The sequence below is a fragment of the Neodiprion fabricii genome, chromosome 2 (assembly GCF_021155785.1).
Source record: "Neodiprion fabricii isolate iyNeoFabr1 chromosome 2, iyNeoFabr1.1, whole genome shotgun sequence".
Classification (NCBI taxonomy): domain Eukaryota; kingdom Metazoa; phylum Arthropoda; class Insecta; order Hymenoptera; family Diprionidae; genus Neodiprion; species Neodiprion fabricii.
This window is the reverse complement of record NC_060240.1, coordinates 30649030-30669723: the sequence shown is the minus strand read 5'-3', so window position 1 is coordinate 30669723 and position 20694 is coordinate 30649030. Positions and strand designations below refer to the sequence as shown.

General features: G+C 42.2%; 1 protein-coding gene across 6 annotated transcripts in view; it reads right to left on the bottom strand.

Annotated features, from left to right (window-relative positions):
* LOC124174764 (neural-cadherin) overlaps nt 1–20694 on the bottom strand; it is a 55645-nt gene that overhangs the window by 31291 nt on the left and 3660 nt on the right. For 3 of the 6 annotated variants that reach the window (XM_046554223.1, XM_046554226.1, XM_046554225.1), the window contains exons 2-10: nt 7294–8650; nt 6328–6339; nt 5339–5530; nt 5010–5256; nt 4704–4920; nt 4317–4593; nt 3366–3961; nt 2393–2539; nt 2077–2268 (exon numbers count right to left, since the gene is read on the bottom strand). In XM_046554223.1, the coding sequence (XP_046410179.1) occupies nt 2077–2268; nt 2393–2539; nt 3366–3961; nt 4317–4593; nt 4704–4920; nt 5010–5256; nt 5339–5530; nt 6328–6339; nt 7294–8590 (3177 nt within the window). In that variant the 5' untranslated portion in view covers nt 8591–8650. Of the gene's footprint in view, nt 1–2076; nt 2269–2392; nt 2540–3365; nt 3962–4316; nt 4594–4703; nt 4921–5009; nt 5257–5338; nt 5531–6327; nt 6340–6959; nt 7005–7293; nt 8651–20694 lie in introns of all 6 variants that reach the window. The other 3 variants (XM_046554224.1, XM_046554222.1, XM_046554227.1) reach the window with 3 other exon arrangements.

The window sequence follows — 20694 nt, the reverse complement described above, 5'->3', positions numbered from 1 at the left end:
ATCACAGGAAGAAAAAATGTCACACCTCGGACAAGAATCTTATGTTCTACAAATATATGCGCTCTCTGCATGTATTATGAAAACGGTGTTGAAAAAACTGATGGAAAAAAAAAAAATTAAAAACTTGTCGGTTCATATATGTATTACAAACACATGTGTATATAATATATATATATATGTATACGTATATTTACACATACATATATGTATATATACATGTATCGGAATGTGAGCACCGAGATTTAGATGTTGTTATTATTATTGTTATTATTATATTGTTATATAGAGAGAGAGAGAAAGATATGTATATATATATATATAGAGAGAGAGCGATAGCGAGAGATCCGTTTCCTGTAAAGGAATCAAAAAACACATTCATATAAAATATGGGCAAACATGTTCAAAAAATGTTTATGTCTGATGCACCACAAAATGCGTAGCAGATGAAGATACACCATACTCGTGGGGCTCAAAAAATGTCGTTCCCACCTCCTCCTGGAAGTTTAAAAAACATCACTTCCCTTTTGAAAAACATTTACATATTATTTTATAGTAGTCCCAAAACATGTATACACGTTCAAATGGCAGCAGGACATCAAACAAAAAATTTTTAATTTGTGTATATATATATATATATATATATGGAAAAATATATATATATGGAAAAAAAGTTCAAAAAATAAGAAAAATCATCACGTTGCTTCGACGCCCGCATGTGTTTCTGTATCAATTATCAATTTATACACGTATACAAATTTTGTCTTATATATATATATATATATATATATATATACGTATATAAATTATAACGTACAATTCTCTTGTCTTGTTATTTTATTTTTATTCGTTTCAAGGAAAACTATTTCCGTAATTGGAAAAAAAATTGGCAAAACTTCCGATATGAACAATCACTAGATATTTAGCTTCAGTGTTCTTTTTTCTGGATTTCTTTCTTTTTTCTCTTTCTTTTCAATTCCGTTTCCGAATTCTTTTTCATCGTTTCTTTTGTCATCTATTTTTTTTTTTTTTATATTAATACCGTTTCTTACACAAAAATTCTTTACAAAAATATCCAAACTGTATTCATTTTACAGTATCTTATAAATTCAGGTACGTGAAGCATTTAAAGGAAATCAGGCATAGCTAAGTACCATAGTGAACACATTGTGCATATCAATATAAGAATAATAATTAACTAGACAAGTGCCGTACAAAGGAAACTCATTTTGTTGCATATATGTATATAATATGATATATATCGTATATGTATAGATACACACACTCACATGTATGTAATATATATAAAACATTCATATATATTACATACATATTGGATGTATATATATATGTATATAGATATGTATATATATATATATATTGGTATAAAATCAATTAATTAAAATGTTAGTACACGGAAATACTTTCTTTTTTTTCTTTTTTCTTTTTTGTTAATAGTTTTTTTTCTCTCACTAGCAACCAAATAATTCAACAAGTGTTAGAAACGTAATAAGTTAACGTAAATTCGAAACGTCGGCAGAAGGTGTACACACAAGGTATATAAATTATATTTATAGGTACATATTAATGTGCACATCATCATACAAATACATAAAATTTCAGGTACGTGTATCTGTAAAATTATGATACCGTGATACGTCATATATATTTTTACCAATTTCTTAACCCCGGTCTGTGCACATTAATAGATACACGCACACATACATAAATCACACGTGTATATTATACGAATAAAATATCTATATATCATGAAGTTTTCCTATAAATAATTCAGATTATTATTTCTTCACTTGTATTTTTTTTTTTTTTTTTTGCATTTAGTTTTCAACGAAATTTGTTTACGACTACTTAATAAGTGATCATACAACACGAAATAGGTGTTAATCATAATATGTTTAGTGTTTGTTAGACAGCATAGGAAAGGTTGAGAATGTCCGAGAGCGTAAATTGGTCGTAAACAAATTCCACAGATCGATCGATTATAGTCAGGGTAGTTGAACAAGGCGATCAATGATGTGAAAGAAGTAATTTTTTTTCTAATGACAAATCAATACTCACGTCGAGAGCTTTCTTTAGAACGATCCAACCAGACTCTGGTTGTATTTCAAAGTATTCCAAATCGAGTGGATTCGTCGGTGCGGTTAGCGTGTAAACAATAGCACCGTTATTATCGGCATCCTCGTCGGAGGCCGAAACTCTCAATATGTTTGTCCCAGTGCTAGCATCTTGTTTCACATTCTCAACGTATTTCTGCGAATGTAAATTATACGTTTATGTAAACCGAGGAAAAGCTCTCGGCACCACGTTACTCGTACGTTACTCTCCGAGAAATTATTACCAGTCCCCACCGATAATCGCATGCGTTTATATTTACCTGCCGATCAAACAGCGGCGGGTTATCATTGACGTCCGTTATTTCAACTGTAAACGAACAAACGCCTTCGAGCGACGGCTCTCCTTGATCCGTCGCTTTCACTGTGACGGATACAAATTTCCCATCATCCCCTTCCCGGTCGAATACCTTCGGAGAAATGTACGAAAGATTAATAATCTAGGACTATGGTTGGATAGAGGAGGATCGACTGGGAGTGAATTTAGGCAGGTGCAAGTGACAATAATTAGTTGCACGTGAAATTCGACGGGCGAACTTGACAGACGGTCGAGGAAGAAATGGAGACCGGAAGCCCAAGGAAACCTCGGGAATGCTTTTGCCACTTAATCGAACTGAAGCCACACACTCTTTCACGAGGATCTTTTTTTCAGGCAATAGTATTCGGTTGCACGAAGTGAAATCTGCACGCATTCGTGTGCAATGCACTTTTCTGCTGCACCCTTGCAACTCGAGTCGCTGATACTGCAGAAACTTTCGCAATATCACCTGAATGAAACGCGGATGATATTGTGAAATTTGCTGTTTCGGAAGGATTCGCAATTTGGCAAGCTTGGGAAGGTGGAAATTTGCAAATTATCATGTACCCCACTGTCTGACCGTAACTCGAAATTTCATAGCGACATCGGTTATTACGGTCTGTTTAAAACAGCCACTGCACGACGACAATCGTGTCGGGCAGCTGTTGCAGCCGTTTGAATCGGGTACGTTGGAATAATTGCAATGGCGTATTGTTACATCGGAACCAAGAGCGTCAGCTGTAATGCACTTAGGTAACAGCCGTTGACCCCGGCATTCAGGTCACGCAGATATCAACGGTCGAGAGTCGTTCACGAGGCAAACGATCTCACGAACCGATGCGAAAACTTTACACTAGTGATATTTTTAAGACCAACATCTTTTTACAGGAGCAGAAGAAAATCACATTCGGTGCGATTGTTTTATAGAATAAACGTACCTTGTTGGTTGAGACTTCGCCTGTTTCTTCGTCGACGGTGAATTTTGTCCCCTTCTGATTCGGCTGCTGTACAATCGAGTATTTCACCTGCCCATTGACACCCTTGTCCTGGTCTGTTGCCTGGACCTTGATGACGGGACTGCCGTTCGGAGCACCTTCCTCGACCTTCGGGGAGTAGGTTCCACAGTCCTTGAAGACCGGCTTGTTGTCGTTGACGTCCGTTATGAAGACGACGACGACCGCGGTGCTCGTGTGGATGGTGGAGTCACCGTTCAGGCAACAGGCCCCGTCGTCGAGAGCGGTCACGTTCAACTCGTACTTGTCTCGGTCGAGGGAAATCGATTTACCGTGGAGACGAATCACCCCGGTTATCTCCTCGATCACAAACTGACCCGCCGACGTTCCGCCACCGACAAAACCAAACCTCACCGTGTCCCCGTCTTTGTCCGAGGCGACCACCGTGGTGACCAACGTGTTCGGACCCGCGTTCTCGTCCACGTTCGGAGTGTAAACTTGCTGCGAGAATTTTGGCTCCTCGTCGTTTTTATTCTTCGTGTAAATCCGCACCGTCGCCGTTCCCGTTTTCGACGGCTCTCCTGTACGCAAAGAAAATTTTTAGATTTCATTACCTATGTTTTTCACCAGATAGTACGAATAGGAGAATCGTTTTGACAATCGAGATGGTTCGAGGTGAAACACTGATCTGATCGCTGCTGTGATATTTCTCTGACAAAGCTTTCACCGTGGCAATTTATTATGAAAAAGAACTCTGCCGTAACTTTATCAGCCGCTTATTGATTAACAGAATTATCGCGACATGCTGTAATCAGACAGTGAACTATGATCGTTCTTCCTCGGATCTTTCGACGGATCATAACTCACGAAACTCTTCGCGCAGCTTTGCGAGTGGTGAAAACAAAGGTTCAACAGCGAAATAAGTGAATGTCTTACCCTTGTCTTTGGCGGTTACAATGAACTCGTAATAGGCATTGTTGTTGTCGGCATCGAGTTGCTTGTTGTTGACTATAATACCGTTCGAGTCAACGCTGAAGTGATCATCCGAGACGATGTACTCTATCTCCGCATTCGTCCCGGAGTCCGAGTCCATCGCTTTGACTTTCAGGATGCTGGTACCAAGCGGAATATCCTCGTCGACATTGTGAGCCTGGTAATCAGGCAGCTCGAATTTCGGGGCGTTGTCATTGACGTCCGATACTCTAATAGTGAGCTGAAATTATCAGGCATTAAAAGCGTGAAGTATTACGGTCAAAGTAGGGATAATCGAACGGTAGACTCTCCAACCGAACAGGGTATCAAGTCGGCGAAAAGATTGCTCACCTCGACGGACGTTGAAAATCCTCCCGAGTCTTCCGTTGCTGTTACGACTAACGAATAAACGTGGGGCTGTCTGACGTCCTCGAAGTCCAATTCCTTGGCCAGTTTCACTATGCCAGAAGTCGGACCGATGTTAAAAGTCCCAGCCCCTTGACCCTGGGCTTTCAAGGTGTAGCGAATTTCTCTGTCGGCGAAAGACTTCGCCTTCACCGATATTATGCTGTACGAGGAATTGAATGAAATTGATAATCAGCATTATTGATTTTTATTTTCCCACAAGGTGGCGGAAATTATTTTAGGCATACTCACTCGGAGTCCTTTCTCTGATTCTCTGGTATCTCGGCCTCGTAAGATGGCAGGTAAAATTGAGGAGCCCGTTTCCCACCGACTATGGAGAGTCGTTCTTCGGGGGTGGATTGGTACCGCCTGTCGTCCACTCGTCCGTTCTGATCCTCGGCTTTGACGTACAGGACGTATTCCATGTCCAATTGAAATAGATCCGTACCTCGAGTCCGCACGACACCTGATCGCTCGTCTACTTCGAATCGACCGCCGGCTGTGAAACGGAATGTCAGACGTTGTGAAATTGCTCAAAATATCAAAGAATTTAAGTGATAAGCCGTCTGGGTTTCGCTTACTTCGATCCCTGACGATAAAATAATGAATGTTGTGATCTGTGTCAGGATCTCTTGCTTGGAGTGTGAAGACCGGAGTATTCGGTGGCGCGTTCAGCTGAACCACGGCTTGCATGGGCAATGGTCGATTGATAAATCGGGGTGGTTCGTCATTGACGTCTTTGACGTGGATGATAACGCGCTGATTATCAGTATCTGGAATTATCGGAGGCCGAGAAATCAGTGTAAGGTATTCCCTGAGGGAAGGGAATGTTAACTTCAATGTAATCGTACATATAATTATAAGTTTAGAAAGCGTTTAGATGGAAAAATAAGACAACCAAAATTTCGTAGATACTTGTTAAATCTTAGTTGATGCAAATCACAAAAGGATGCAGAAATTCATGAAAGACTAAGAATGTATATATATATATATATATATATACACACATATATATTATATACTGTAACGTTTGCGGCCTTTCTCAAGAGCTGCTCTGCTCGTGGAAAGTGCATCGGTTGTGAGTTCACTGCAGAAAGATCTTAGTAATGATATGGTTTATTAAATTCGGGCTATCTCAAGGGAATAGGGACAAGAAAGATAGGTATTGCATAAAATTATATATATATAAATAACATAAAATTAATTTCGTTCTACGAGAATCTATGTTTAACCGTGAAATTGTCCTAGCTAATCTATTGTCGCCTTCTTTTCCCTTTTTCCTAATTTATCGATGAATTTGGTCGGTTTGATTCGAAATTATCGTGGATTCTATTCTCCTCCAGCGTGGTACTTATACACTCGGTTTATTATACCGGTGTTTTTGCGTCGTCGTGTGTAGAGGTTGTCCTGCTCATGTTAGGTTGGTTCTGTTATGTTGATCTATCATGCCTGTCTCGGTTAGGTGTACGAGTATGTCGGATAGCCGGTACGTTGCAATACATACATACATACATACATATATATATATATATATACATACATATATATCTCGACATTTTTATATACTTACATTTCAGTGCTGCTATTGCCAGCGATAAAGAAGAATGTTATTAGTAAAGTGTGTGAATAGGTGTCATTCACAGTACAGTATGCATAGTTAAATAGAAGAAAAATCAATCGGTTCTCGCATTGTGTCGAGTCCAAGAGGAAGACGATGCACACCTTTGGAGCTAATCCAAAATCTGATGTTCGCTCAACGAACTGGGAAACAAACTCTAAGACTGAGTAAACAAGATTACGATACTTATCCACGTAATATTGTGTAAATCTTGGCGCCAAATCAGTTTTTGTTACGTTCAACTCGTTTTACTCCAATTCTTTGAGAATATAGCATCAAATTTTGGAAATACAACACTGTAAGCAGTGTGCATCTGAATAAACTCGCATTGGTTGAACTCTGCACAAAAATGGAAAGCGATGTTCGATTTCGATGTGACCGTATTGATTAGAAGTTAATGCGATGATCGACATTAAAAGGACTGCAGAATGAGGCGAGAGCAAAGCGCATCCATGGCATTTCTTGTTTTTCTTCGTTGAAAGCAAAAATTAAAGCCGGTGAATTAAGAGTCGACAGATAGCTTTGACGATTGCAGTAGTTAGAACAACCAGCCGATAGAAATAAAAATATGAAATACTATGTACCATGTGGGAATCGACAGAGGAGGTCGAAATGCTTGGCGCACCATCCTTCAATAGAAAATACCGTATGAAATAGTAAAACCATATGCCTCGGACGAGTATCGGGGTGCATTGAAAAATATCCATTGTAATTTAGCCTGTAAGTTTTTACCCCAATTTCGATCCCAATTTCTTAGACACTCGTGATCGGAGATTCAGAACGTAATGGAATGGGGTTTGATCGATGGGGCCGACACAAATAAGGACCGATTTACGTTCTCACGCCCCAATTAGGGGGTATAAAAATAATAGGACAATCTTCGTAGTGTACAAGCTGAACGGAAAATCATTTACTAACCACCAATGCCTGCGTTATTGATTATGACCCAGAAGTCAATAGTTTTCTCGGGCCCAAGTTCCTCGTAGTCCCACTTCTGTCGGACCCTTACGGATCCGTTTGCCGTGACGGTGACCCACTGATTCTCATCCTTGATCTTGAACGTTTCCCTCTCGGTTTCCTTCTCAAGCTGAAACACGACTTTACCTTCTTCCTCGCCGCTGGTCTCGCTGAATTCCACCTTCTTCGTGGGTCTTACGGCTCTGGTGACCCGTCGTTTCTCGATTCTATGCTCCTCCCGAATCGGTATCGATGTGACAAACTGCAGAAGGACCTTCGCCGGCTTCTCGCTGATCCTGCTTGGCGTTCTAACGTCGTGGGCCTCGATCATGATTTCCACCTCCATGTCCTCCTCCAACGAGCTCTGAGGGTCTCCCGTCAAGAGGATCTCCCCAGTTTGCGGTACGATCACGACGAGATTGCTGGGCGCGACGAGCCTGTAGGCGAGTTTGTCGCCGTCCGCGTCGGTCGCCCGCACCTTGCCGATAGTGGAGAACCTCTTCCACTCGGCAACCGCGTCGTTCGGCGACGCCCCGAGGTTCGTCGGTTTTATGACGAACCTGTAGACCTCGCTCTCGAATACCGGGCTGTTATCGTTCTCGTCCAGTACCGTAACTCGCCCGCTGATCTTGGACCTGCTTATGAAGTCGGAGTCGGAGGCGTGGATGACCACCGTGTAACTCTGCTTCGTTTCGCGGTCCAAGGGTCTCGACGTCACGACTCTAACCCCCTGGCCTGAGCTTTTCAGGGTCAAATTAGGGCCCGTGTTCCCGGTCCGCGTGTCCATCAAAACGAAGGGCCTGTCGCCGACTTCGGGCAAGATCTTGTAGTGGACCGGGAAGTTCCCGGACGCGTGTAGCATCGGGAAACCGACGACCACCGTCTTCGCCGGGGCGTTTTCCGCCACCTCGCCGTCGCCCAGATGCCCGTGAGAGAATGTGAGCATGTTCTTCCTGTCGAGGACGTAGAGGTGGAGGTCGTGGGTCTGGGTCCGGTTGCCCAGCTCCTCGAGGACGATCAGGTTCACCGGCCGGTTCACCAGCGGCGTAAGATCCGAGGTTGTCATCACCATCCCGTTGTCAAGGACCGCGAAGTACTTTGAGAATCCCGTCTCCAGCAGCCGGTAGTTCGACGGCTCCCGACCCGCCCCGTGGAGCTGCTTCACCTCGAAGCCCGGGTAAACGTCGTGGGGCAAGACGGACACCTTCGACCTAGCTGGCACCGCCAGGAGAAGTGCGCTGACTATTACGCGCCACATCTTGCGGCCCGGCTTTCTTCCTTGATTTCACCTTCACTAAAGCATGGGTGGCGTTTGGTTCTGAAACAGATGTAAAGATGGGTCGAGGTCAGAGCTTGTTACCAAGATGAGGTACAGTGTGCGCTGTGCGGTGCCTTGTTATACACGCGACAAGTGAATTGAAGGGGGGACTAATCGTTGTGCTTCTGTGTATCGCCCGGTTCAATTATAAAGAGCGAAACCGTTCGAGCCTGACCAATTTAATAAGAGAGCAGGCACCCGGAGCCTGCACATCGCTACCCGTCGGACGGACCTGACCGGAAATGAGTCTGGGCGCGTCCGAATCTACCATTGTTATTTACAATTTGTTTAATGCGGCACTACGATCCCCCTGCACTTTGTCTCCGATGGTCCAGCTCGACTGGCAGGACCGGATGCGAGGCACGGGTTCTCCTCCTCAGGCCTATGCTCAGAGATTTCTCTTCAACCAGCGTCGTGCCAACGAATGAAGCAGCTAAGCTGCCGCCGTCTGCGAAGTAAGACTTGGAAAGAAAAAAATTTTTTTTACTATTGCTTCTTAAAGTTTGTCGGAGGTGCGTAAGATCGAGTAAAATTGACGTCAAATTCCCCGGTATTGTCAAAGTAGAGTCAAGAATTTCAAAATCGTTATACTGACGAAAACCTTGGAAAACTGTGTGATTTCTTTTCTCCTTACGACCGGAAAAATCTTCAATTTTGATAATTTCGATAATATTATAATAATGTTACGACAATTTTATTGAGAAGAGATGTAGAAATACGGGGCATGTTTTCATTCATCATTTATTTCTTTCAAACTATCAATGAAATACCTCGTTCAATTTTTCATACATATTTTTCAGCTCTTGGCAGAGACACTCGTTGGATTGCACAACGTCAATAGTTTTGTTAGCCGGTTCAATATTAGTCGAAAACGATAGAATTGTTCGAAAATTATACATACTAGCTTTATAACCCACGCTCGCTAAAGCTCTAATAAAAAGCTCGCTAATTCACCAGGTAGCGGACCTGGAGCGCAGGAACCACAGAAAATTACTGGTAAAGGTCAAAAGTCACCAGATCAGAGACCTGGACAGCCAGAACTACGGAAAATTAGTCCTGAAGATCAAAAGTCACCAGGTAGCGGACCTGGAGCGCACAAGCTACGGAGCGCTTGTCCTGGAAGTCGAGTTGCACCGGGAAGCGAAACCGGAGCGCAGGATCCAGGAGGTAGAGAACCCGGTACTCGAAATCTGCGGAGCGCTATTCTTATACGTCCGCTCTACTGCGCGTTTGTTTCCAGACTGAAGAATTTGGCTGGCTGAGTTTAGATCGATCACGTCAAAGGAAAAAAAAATTTGGGTGACGTCACTTTCTGAATATCCGTATATCCGAAACATCCAATCTTTGGTTTCGAACTTTAATACTATGTATGATGTGTGATGTATGATGTATGATATAATGATTATAATTGACAGCTTTAAAATTCGTAATACGTCTCACGGTTTTATTTAGATATTCGAGATAAAATTGCTTTGATCAAAATTTTCTTGGCAATCGTAATAAAAGCAAGGACTAGATGAGAATAGAAAGTGAAATCGCAGGAGAATAATTGCAGAGGTGATAACCGCCACTGACATCATTCTCGTTGTCAGAATGAAGATGGTTCCCGACGTGAGAACACGGAATGTCCGGAATATGCACCGTCCGACTTTTCCTCTCGTTACTTGCTCCACACCTCTCTCTATCTCTCTCTCTCTCTCTCGCTCTCCCTCTGTCTTCCTCTCTCAAGTGCGCACGCCGCATTGATGCTCGGACAAAGATGTGTGGGTATAACGCAAGCAAGAGGGCCTGGAAGATGGCTGGGTAAGGTCAAGCCGTGGAGAAATACGATACCTAATCCTTCTTGAAACATATTAAATAACTACTTTCAGCTGGGATCAACCGGTGCTCGGTACTCGGGAGTGAAAAACGATACCTGGCTCTTTCTCTCTCTCTTTCCCGCTCCCACTTTTCATTCTTGATCAAATATACTTGTCAGCCGTGGATGGAGATACGTCTTAACGGAGTCCGCCTATTGCCTACCTCGAATCCTAAAACCCCATACTATTGCAAACGCTCCATCTTATTTTTGATAAATTGCCGATATTTACTGCTGGGGATGTAGCGTCGAATTTTACTGATTACCTACAAAGAACTTTACCTGGGATTTTACGGACTTTATTTGTACGAATCAAACGTGATATTTCACAGGATCTCTTTGATACTTTGTTTGTATAAGTTCATCTTGGTACCGAAGATTGTGTATTGGAAGACACCGTGCTCTTTTTCGGGTTTCGTAGAAATCTAACGAATATTGTAAAATTCAATATAATTTTATGATCAAACTTCGGAGAGCTGCAGGATTTTTAGAATATGAATGAGTTTCAAGAATTATTAAACCGCAAATACCTGCGTTGAACAAACTCTGCTGAGAATTTCTTACAGAATTTCTAAACGACCGATAGTGAGTCGCGACTTTCAAAGGTCGGCCAAGTTTCTGCGAAATTTGAAAGAAGATATATACATCCCGAAATTGATACCTTATAAAATTTCAAGGAATTTCGTTGGTTTCCACAAACGAGTTCGTGCATGTATTTCGGTTTCTAAACGTGTTTCATCCTTCATTGTCCGACAGATATGTATTACACGTATCTCATTTCGCTTTCACATGGTGCAGTCATTGACTCCGTTCTGTCATGTACAATACGAACAGCGGCCATTTCACAACATTTGACAAACAAACAAAAAATTCGTTCGAGAAATAAACTGTAACAACGAGATTTTACGGTCGTCACGCGAGAATAAAAATTGATGAAAAAAAGGGCGCCCAGCAGTAGCACACCGAAGGCGTATATGTACGTACCTACGGATTCGAGAAGTGGTGTAGCGGTTCGAAACGATAAATATTATGACAAAGCTTGTCAGGATTTGTTCCGTTCGATCATTGGAGCAGAGAGCGAAGAGGCTCCCCTTTGTCTGGATGTGTTTCGCCCTCTATTTTTTCTCTCATTTGCCACGCCAGTAAAGGGCTTACTGTAACAGAGCGACAGGGAGGAGGAATACGAGACGAAAAATCGAAGAAAGAAGCTGCAGAATAAATGAAGAGCGTACAGCAACGCCTGGTTGGCCCGTTTCCGTTTAACGTTTTACGCGAACTGACGTGCGGAGGATACGTGAAGAAGAAAAAAAACGAGTCGGAAACACAAGCGTAGGCTGCATCGATCTAACTCGGAGGAGCGAAGGGGGAGAGTAAAAATCGGAAAGGCGAAAAGGGCGGGATATTCGTATGCCAAATATCGTTCCGCGGGGGTCGCTGAAGGCAAATAAAGCCGAATTCGCTGATTGGAAAAATGTATAGGAACAGAGTTTTCGTTGCGTTGATACTTTTCGTACACGCTTCAGCCTCGCCGCCAGCCTCGCTTACACCGAATTATTATAATCGAGCACGATGAGAGCTGCCCACGTTTAGAGATCGCGTAACAAATTAGCGCCGCGTCAATTAAGCCCGTTTGAATTATTCCACTCGGTATTGTTTGCGCGAACAAACACCCCGCAGCGTTGCGAAATTTGTTAACCGACATATTTTTAAGCTCGACGTATCACCTCTTCATCTGCATGAGAATAATCGCGATGTAACTTTCCTCACCGTTTCCGGTTGCAGCTGCAATCTCGTTTACGTATATCCCGGCCCGGCGCTCGCTGTTGCAGCTTGAGAAAATAAACGAAAATTAAAGTGTGGGACACGGCGCGGCCTCTGGAATCATATTCCGGGGCTTAGACTACACGCCGATTATTTCCGAAAGCCGATTATTTTTTCAACGTTTCGAAATCACCCCGTTAAAACCGCGTATTAGACCTCCTTCGCTTCTATCTCTCTCTCTCTCTCTCTCTCTCTGCTGCACCACCTACAGCATCCCTCATCTCGCTGAAATACCCTCATATACTTACTCCTTGGTTATTTTATCGTCCTTTGGCATGGACTGATTAACGCTTTACGATTGATGGATAACCCGATTCCACGACGGCCTGCAGACTCGAACCGCATCAACGTAATCACTGGTCATCAATCCGCCCACGCTAACAACTCGATTATTTATTCTTGTCCGTTACTACGGTGATTGCCGTTCAAATCGTAAATTACTCTCACCGTCCAGATGTTATCAATACAAGATGAACATTCGTCTGTGCATAAACTATTATCTACCGGCTTATATTATACACATGCAGCTTGCTAATCAACAGACTTCGCTATATATTTTACGAATTAAATATTCACCGCAATCCGCAGTATCTTTCCAGAAAATTGTTTACAGATACGCTCATCCCGTGATTATTTCTCACTAATGTCTTTGCGAAGTGATTTATAACTAGCGGATTTTTTCCCATTCAATAATCGAAATGAAATAATAAAATAGTACACGAAATAAAGTAATTGGCTCCTGCATGAGGATCTGAAAAGTTATGTATACAATAACAGAAAATCAAACTAAAATAATAATAGGTGCCTATCGTTTGTAAAACCAATTATCTGTCTGGCGGAAACGATTGAATCACAAAAAAAAAAAAAAAAAAAACGAAGCGATTTTCAATGAATCATTCAACGGTATGTAGCATGCATGAAAAACAAGAGAAGAAAATAGGTAACTGGAGTTTCAGCGTAGAGACGAGAAAATATTTCATTAATTCCGCGCCTCTCTTCTCTTCAGAAATCCGTTATTTATTGCCTTACATATGTACAATAATATACGCTATCAAAAATCTATGTATGTACCTAGCCAAATAGTTTTAATATCGAGCCGACAAGTTTACGGCGCAGCGTTTACCGAATAATGCAGGCGATAAATCGCTTGCGAAAAGTATCTAGGTAGGTATACCAATATAATCGGAGGATGTTGGAAAAGTTTTATTACGGTGAAAAAATTTCCCGTTTATCCCGACGTGTATGATATAACGGTGGAAAATAGAGTGGCAAAAAAAAAAAAAAAAAGGGGGGGGGGAATGACCAAAAATAGGAAGAGCCAAGAGCAGAAATAAAAAAGAATTTAACGACAGAGTTCGAGTTTACAATCAATTATACCGAAACTTGGTACTCGTATAAGAGTTGTATATACCTATGCATATACGGGGATTACAAACCGCGAAGTATCAAGGATGTGGGGTTGAGACGAGGGGGTATGAATAAAACGTACGTTTCGCAACTCCCCAATACCCGCGGGCTGCGCAATAATGGGACCGGAAATTGTCGTGACCAATGAAATAATCGTCGGCAGCCGTTTACGCGACTATGTGCGTACAACGACGCGTGGCCATATAAGCTAAGAAATTCTCCAGTGATCCAGGGCTAACCACAGCTGTCCCCGTACACTTCCCAGGCAGTGAAAAAAAAAATCAATGAGAGGTTCACCCGCGGCTATATATGCGACAGAGCCGCCGCCTCCGCCGCCGCAGCCGCTGCACGGATGATGGACTAGATGCCAACCCCCATGCTCCGTTGCATGAGGGACCCAGACGTAGAAACGGAGGAGAGAAGAAAAAAAAAAAGGAGCCGGAAGAAATGAAACTTTTTCATTGCAGGCTGTATCTTTTTTTTTTTTCTTCTTTTTGTCTTTTCCTTTTCTTTTACTCGTTTTATACATTCAACCCGCCGTCGCGACCTCTTTGACGAACCTGCAGCTGAGTGTTGAGAGGACCGCTACGCGACTTATGGAATCGGTTAATTCAAATTGTACCGAGGACTCGTTTAATTGCTCGGACTGTTTGCATCACGCTCTTGCTGATGCGCGTTCACGAGTTACGTTTTGCTGGGGGTGCGATACTCAATTTACATGTTCTCAAGTTCGTAATTACTCCACTCGTTTACGCGTAGATGAATTTAAGAGGCGGGAGTCTCGGTACGTTTCATATATTTCTACAAGTGATAACCGATCAGAGCCGCTTTTTCATCCCTGATCGAACGATGTTGATTATCTCATGTGTAGGTATACGTATTATATGTACGTTTGTGAGCAGGACTAATTTGGATCCGTCATCGCGAAAGAATAACATCTAATTTCTTAGTAGAATTCTGTTTGAGTAGTCTGATGGCAATTTCCAACGTATCGGATGATGAAAAAAACTCGTTCTCGATCTGAATGGCGTGGGATGGAATGAAAATTAGTCAATCATCCGTGTAAAATAGGTGCCGGTGAAATAATTGGAAAAACTTTCACAACGTTCGTAAAATTATTGATGAAACCCCCTCCGGGGACAAGATATGTATACACATATATATATATATATATATATATATATATATACTTCCGAATTATTTTCGCAGAAAATTCGGATGAAACCCGAGCTGATCAACGAAATTGAAAATAAAAAATTCAATTTCTATCCGGCCATTTTCTACTGTATCTTTTTTTTTCCTCGCAACAGGAATTGTCTGAGGAGAGCAGAGGTTAAAGGGGAGAAGTTAACACATTCGTTCGTCGCAGGTTTAGCCTCAACGTCTGGGGGCAAGGTTCGTTAATGTGAGAAGATGACGCGGCCTAAACCGCGAGGCGGCCGTTAACGAGTATAACTAACGCGGTAGTGTTGTTTCTTAGAAAAGTGCAGCATCTCTGTAAGAGTCTTTGTCCGTTTTATGACAATGACATTCGAAAGCTGGCGGGGGGCGAACGGGGGTGCTACGTAATACGAGGGTTGGGACTCGATGCGTTCTCACCCCCGCTGAGAGGGCGACTCTCTGGGGATTTTCGATCCCCCGTGGCCCTGGAATCGTCCATACAATAACTTTCTACAATTATTGTATCCACGTACGTTGGCCGCACGCATATATATATATGACTCATTCGGCGTTCTGTCGCCGTACGTATGAAAGAGCGGAGAGAAGGGCATGTGAATGTATTCTTTTCTCTTCTCTTGTTAGGCCTCACAAAACGCTTGTCTGTACCTTTCGTTCCAGGGTACGCAACTTTGACGAATTCAGAAAATACAGATTCAACGTCAGGGACAGAATTTTTTGTACAAATAACGGAGATGATTTGGACAAAAGTTCGATCCTCGCGAAATATGTCTCGGATCATTGATCACCGACGATATGTATTTGTAGAGATATGTAAGCATAAAAATCTCCAAACATTCCGAAAAAAGAGTAGTTAAATTTTGAATACATGATAAAAAATTTTAATACTCAAATTCAGGCAGAGAAAAAGAAGTTCGTTACTTTCCGAAGGGTGATTTCGGTTTATTTCGAATAAATTGACGTTACGAGTTACAGAACTCGTAACTCTCGTCATGATTTTTTTATACAACTGCAAAAACACGGTGATATCTCAGAAAGAATTTGAAGCATACCTAATTGAATCCGTGATATCTCGATCTCGTTCATAGGATAAATCAACTATGCTCTTAACGAGCGAATAGAAAAATTTTCACATACAAACCGCCTGTGAAATCGATTAACATCGTTTAAGCTGTGCAAGTCTAACAAGTGGGGACGGTACGAAGTCACGGAACTAAATCGTAAGCGAAAACACGTCGACAATTACACGAGACGTCGTTGATGACGCTTCCACTGCCGCTGCCACCGTTGTCAATATAGCGCGGAAAAGGGGGCGAAGGAAAGTTTGAAATTAAGAATTCCATCAAGGGGCTTTAAGGAGGAGTGAATTTATATAAGGTCATAAATGACACCGGGCCGACTGTTGGCGGAGTTCCGAAGCCTCCGTATTCTTTGCCGTTTACATCCATATCCGCGATGATGCGTATTATACACTCGATCTAAGAAATTCTAATTTTCAAACATGCATAGCCATGACAGCCGTGAATAGAAATTTGAATTTTGAGCGATAAGCTTATCCCCGGGATAAGCAAAAGCCAATAATCACAGTAGTCCGTCTGTTTTCGTGGTTCCCGGTTTCTCATTTTCTTCCCTTGAGGCGAGCGAAGGGCGTTGAACCCGGCAGGTCTTCGTATATACATGTACGGTATACATATAACAGTTTAACCGTCTTTCGTTGAAAATTCTCTTCTTACAGCCAACGCTTCTGTAATGCGACGGTTTTATTCACCTCGGAAACCCAAATCCCCGTTAATCGCGATACAGAACAATGCGAATGATGGAAAAAATTAACCTAACGTTGCGATTTATTGCATCCGATTCTGTTCACCCCTTTCCTTAAATTTATTCTCCAATCTTCGCCACGTTATCCCTCGTTTTTGACGCTCCGTCGTTCGTGGCCAGACAGAATCGGCCGAGGTAAGGCAGCGAGTCTGCGGTGGCTGGTGTGCTTCGGAGCTTACTCGGCGTGCGAAGCCAGTTATCGATTCCAGCAGGGAAGCAGGGGCGTAACAGAAACGGGGGAGGCCCAACCGTGACGGAATTGAAGGGGGGCGAGTAGGCTTCGCATTGCAGGGTAGCGAAACCGCAATCGCTACAATTGGCACGTCAATAATTCGGATATTCGGCGAATCCGAAAATGGTTTTCAAAAAACGTAGAAGTCGTAAGTTGGCTGTTCTGATCGGTCATGAAAACGATTTTTAAAAAAAAATATCTATTCTTTGAAATTCTTTCCATGTTTCTACTCGAGTTTAAACGCGTGACACGCAACCGGAAGACTTTCGTGCATCTGCGGCAGGGCTATTTTCGCTTCTCATATAGATTCTATAAACGCAGACAAGGGATCGGGATGCACGGTATTCGGAGAAGAGAACAGACGAAATGAGCTAAGATTCTGTTGCCACTGTACCCGTACACGTATCTGGATATTTCAACGGCCCATTCATGCGGCGATGGAAGAAGGACGGATGCCAAAAAATAAACGTGACATAAAAAAATAAAGAAACGAGAAGAAAATAAAAACAGTTCAACGGCCCCGCGCCGTCGTTCGTCCCTGACACCTTACTCGACGATCTCTGTAACAGTGGTTCCCAATTCGTCGGGAGTCCTTCGCATTTTCGTACATATCTTTCTTCCTCTTTCATCTTTCGAAATTACGCCGCGTGTGTCCATTGACATTTTTCCCTTTCTCCCGCACCATTTGTACATTCACGCGTTTCTGCAGTCTGAAAGCAACGACGAATCGACAAAATAACGGGAGAACCTTCCACGCGTATTGCAGCCTCCTCGAATCTCTGTGCACGACGTGCAGTTCTATAGGGGCTCGTCAGCCTCTTCGATTGGCCTTTCAGCCCCGATAAATCGATTGGGAATGACACAGACCAGCGAAGTTTTCAGGTTTCACAAAATACCGCGGCTCTCGGGTATCGGGCTGCTCCCCCCTAATCGCAAGCTGCGGAGCAAAGAAAGAAGAAGGCCCTCTTCTCACCCGGACGTCGCGCGTCGCGACGCAAGGCGACTCATCGTCAGCGCAGCGCTTCTCTCACCCTCGGCACAACCAGCGAGACGACGAGGTCCTAAAATAGGACTGCGATTGCTACACTCCATGCTACATAATTCAGTCACGAATATCCTACTCTCCGACTACGATTCTGTCGGGGAAATTAACCGGATTACAGGCAGGTGTAACGTCCACCGGATTCTCAGATGTTTTAGCAGGTTTCGCTCAACGTGTCGTTGCACTGATTCCGTTTCTGTTTATTCATTATTTTTTTTTTATATATATTTACATATATATATATATACTTTTTATTATTATTATGATTTTGGCTTTCAGAAACACGAATCACCGGAATAAGAAGAGAGGGGACAAAAAAAAAGGGAGAAGGTAAAATAGGTGGGGCGAAATATTGGATTATTATTTCTTTTTTACATTCGGAACCATCATTTCCGGCATGTGCTGCACGATGTTGCATTTACACACGCGCGGCGATCTTGTCTGATGGTTTACAGGAAACAGAGGGACGGCATAGTTCGGAACTGCGTATGTCACGGCGTAGTTCCTGTTTCCTGCCTTCGTCACACGGACTTTTGTCGCATGATTGTGTGTGACCGGCAGGTGGGGTCTGCCCTGTTATATTATGCGCAATTAGAACGAACGACTGATTATATTCGGAAGTTGAACCGCGGCGCATCGCGAATGGCAAAGTTTTTGCGACATGGGATCACAATTATTTTATCGCAAATCGATTGAATAATAAATATTTTTGCTATTATTATAATTGGTTATTCAATGAGGTAGAAGAAATTATTAAATTTCATTTGGCTCTACGTATAACGCAGACTGGAAAATTTAACGGTCACAACGCTAAGCAGGTTTAGACCGCTCGGTCTGTGCAGCAGCAGTCTGCGGATCCATAAACAAAAGCCTCGTGTTCCGAGGGTTTCATTGCTGCAGCGGTAGAGAAAACTTTTTCCTTTATAACTCATCTTGAACGATGAAGAGATGTGTGTACCTTATAGCTGGTGTTAAAAGAGGGTAATATTTCCCAGCTTGTTTCGACTGCAACTTATTTCTTCCGAAGAATGTTTCGAGACTAAGGTATTTCTTTTCTACTATAGTACAGTGACGAAATTATAATAACCGGTTTTTTTTAGAATCTGTATCAAGAAACGAAATCCTAATTCCAAATTCTACTAAGAAATGTATTAAATTACTTCATTATAGTTTACGTTAAACTCTCCGTATTGTATTCTTCCTAGTTTTTACGCCAAACTTTGTTTCAACAAATTATGGAAAGTGATTGCAGGTGTTCGTTTCGTAACGCAAAATAAAATATGATGGAACACAAGTAAAATGTATTTTTATTGTGTGGAGATAATACCATTCAAAATCATATTAAGTTCGATAAAATAAGAAGTAACAAGTTCTATCCGCAATACGCGGTAATCAATCTTTCCGGGGGTCAAGAGCGTGAGTATACATATTTTGCTGGAAATCGAAACGGCTGAAAGCGACTGCTACATCAAATATTATCACTGTCAATATACACGCGTAAGAAGGATGATAAAAATTGATGAAAGAAAATCATCGAGGATTGAGGGAAAATGGGTCAAGCTTACCTGCGGATGATTGTGTTTTCTTTGAATATTTAACGTTAGGAAACGGTTGGCAATTAAACGTACAGCAGAACCCGGCGTCTGGCATTCCGCGAGGTTTGCCTTTCGGTTTCGGAAATGTTAGAGCCGGCTAATCTCTCTCCCTTGTTATCAGGCGAGGGAAGAAAACGATACGCATTTTTCTGTATTTCATTTTAAGCTCATACCTACTTTCGGCACGTCGAAATTCGGAGAATGATTTTAATCCGTTGATAGAAAGGGAATAAAGGAAGAGGGCAGAGAAAAGCGGGGAAAGAATAAAAGAAAAGGGAGAAAAAAAATCAAACTGGAGATAAATTGTGAAGACAGGAAAGAGAGGCGAGGGCGGGTTGAATTTATAAGATATATCTTCGTCCTTTATAAAACGAACTTGTAATGTATAACGACGTTTTCGACTGCGGAAGATTCTACCTTCGTATCTATACAGCTGAAAAATGAAATCAATCATATTCTTTCTCGGCTATTATACTCTCGAACAGTTTGTATGAATATTTAATCTCTCAAATACGTGTGTGTGCGTAGGTGAATTGACTTTCGTTGAAAGGATGTTTTATATTAGATCTATAAATCAAAAGAGCGTTTTACCACGCCGCTCAGAACTTACACAACGATCCTTGAAACACAAGACGCCCTAACTCAAAGTTCGCTCTCTTTATCACTTCAGTTTAACAAACCATTCTTATACATGCAATTTTCCCCCTTCAAGATTGTTCAAGTTTTCATCTAATTTTCCGCGTACTATTTGACCCTTTCCGCGATCCCCGCCTTCTTCCTACTTTCATACAACGTTTAGCTATGTATTTATGGTTTCAGCTTCTTTGGCTTATGATCTTCTCACTTTTACTTCAATTTTCATCATAAGCTTCAACTTTAACCAAGTAAACCTCACCAAACTCCAGAGACCGGATTGCGTTAATTTGTCTCAAGCGAGTGAAAACTCGGTGATGTGTTTGAAACTCAAATTATTTATATTCACGTACTTGTGGAATAAATCACAATTGGTCCTGTATTTTTAACGAGTGCATACGTGAAAAATAACCCAAACCCACGAGACAAAAACAGCCAAAGATCAATCTCAATTCA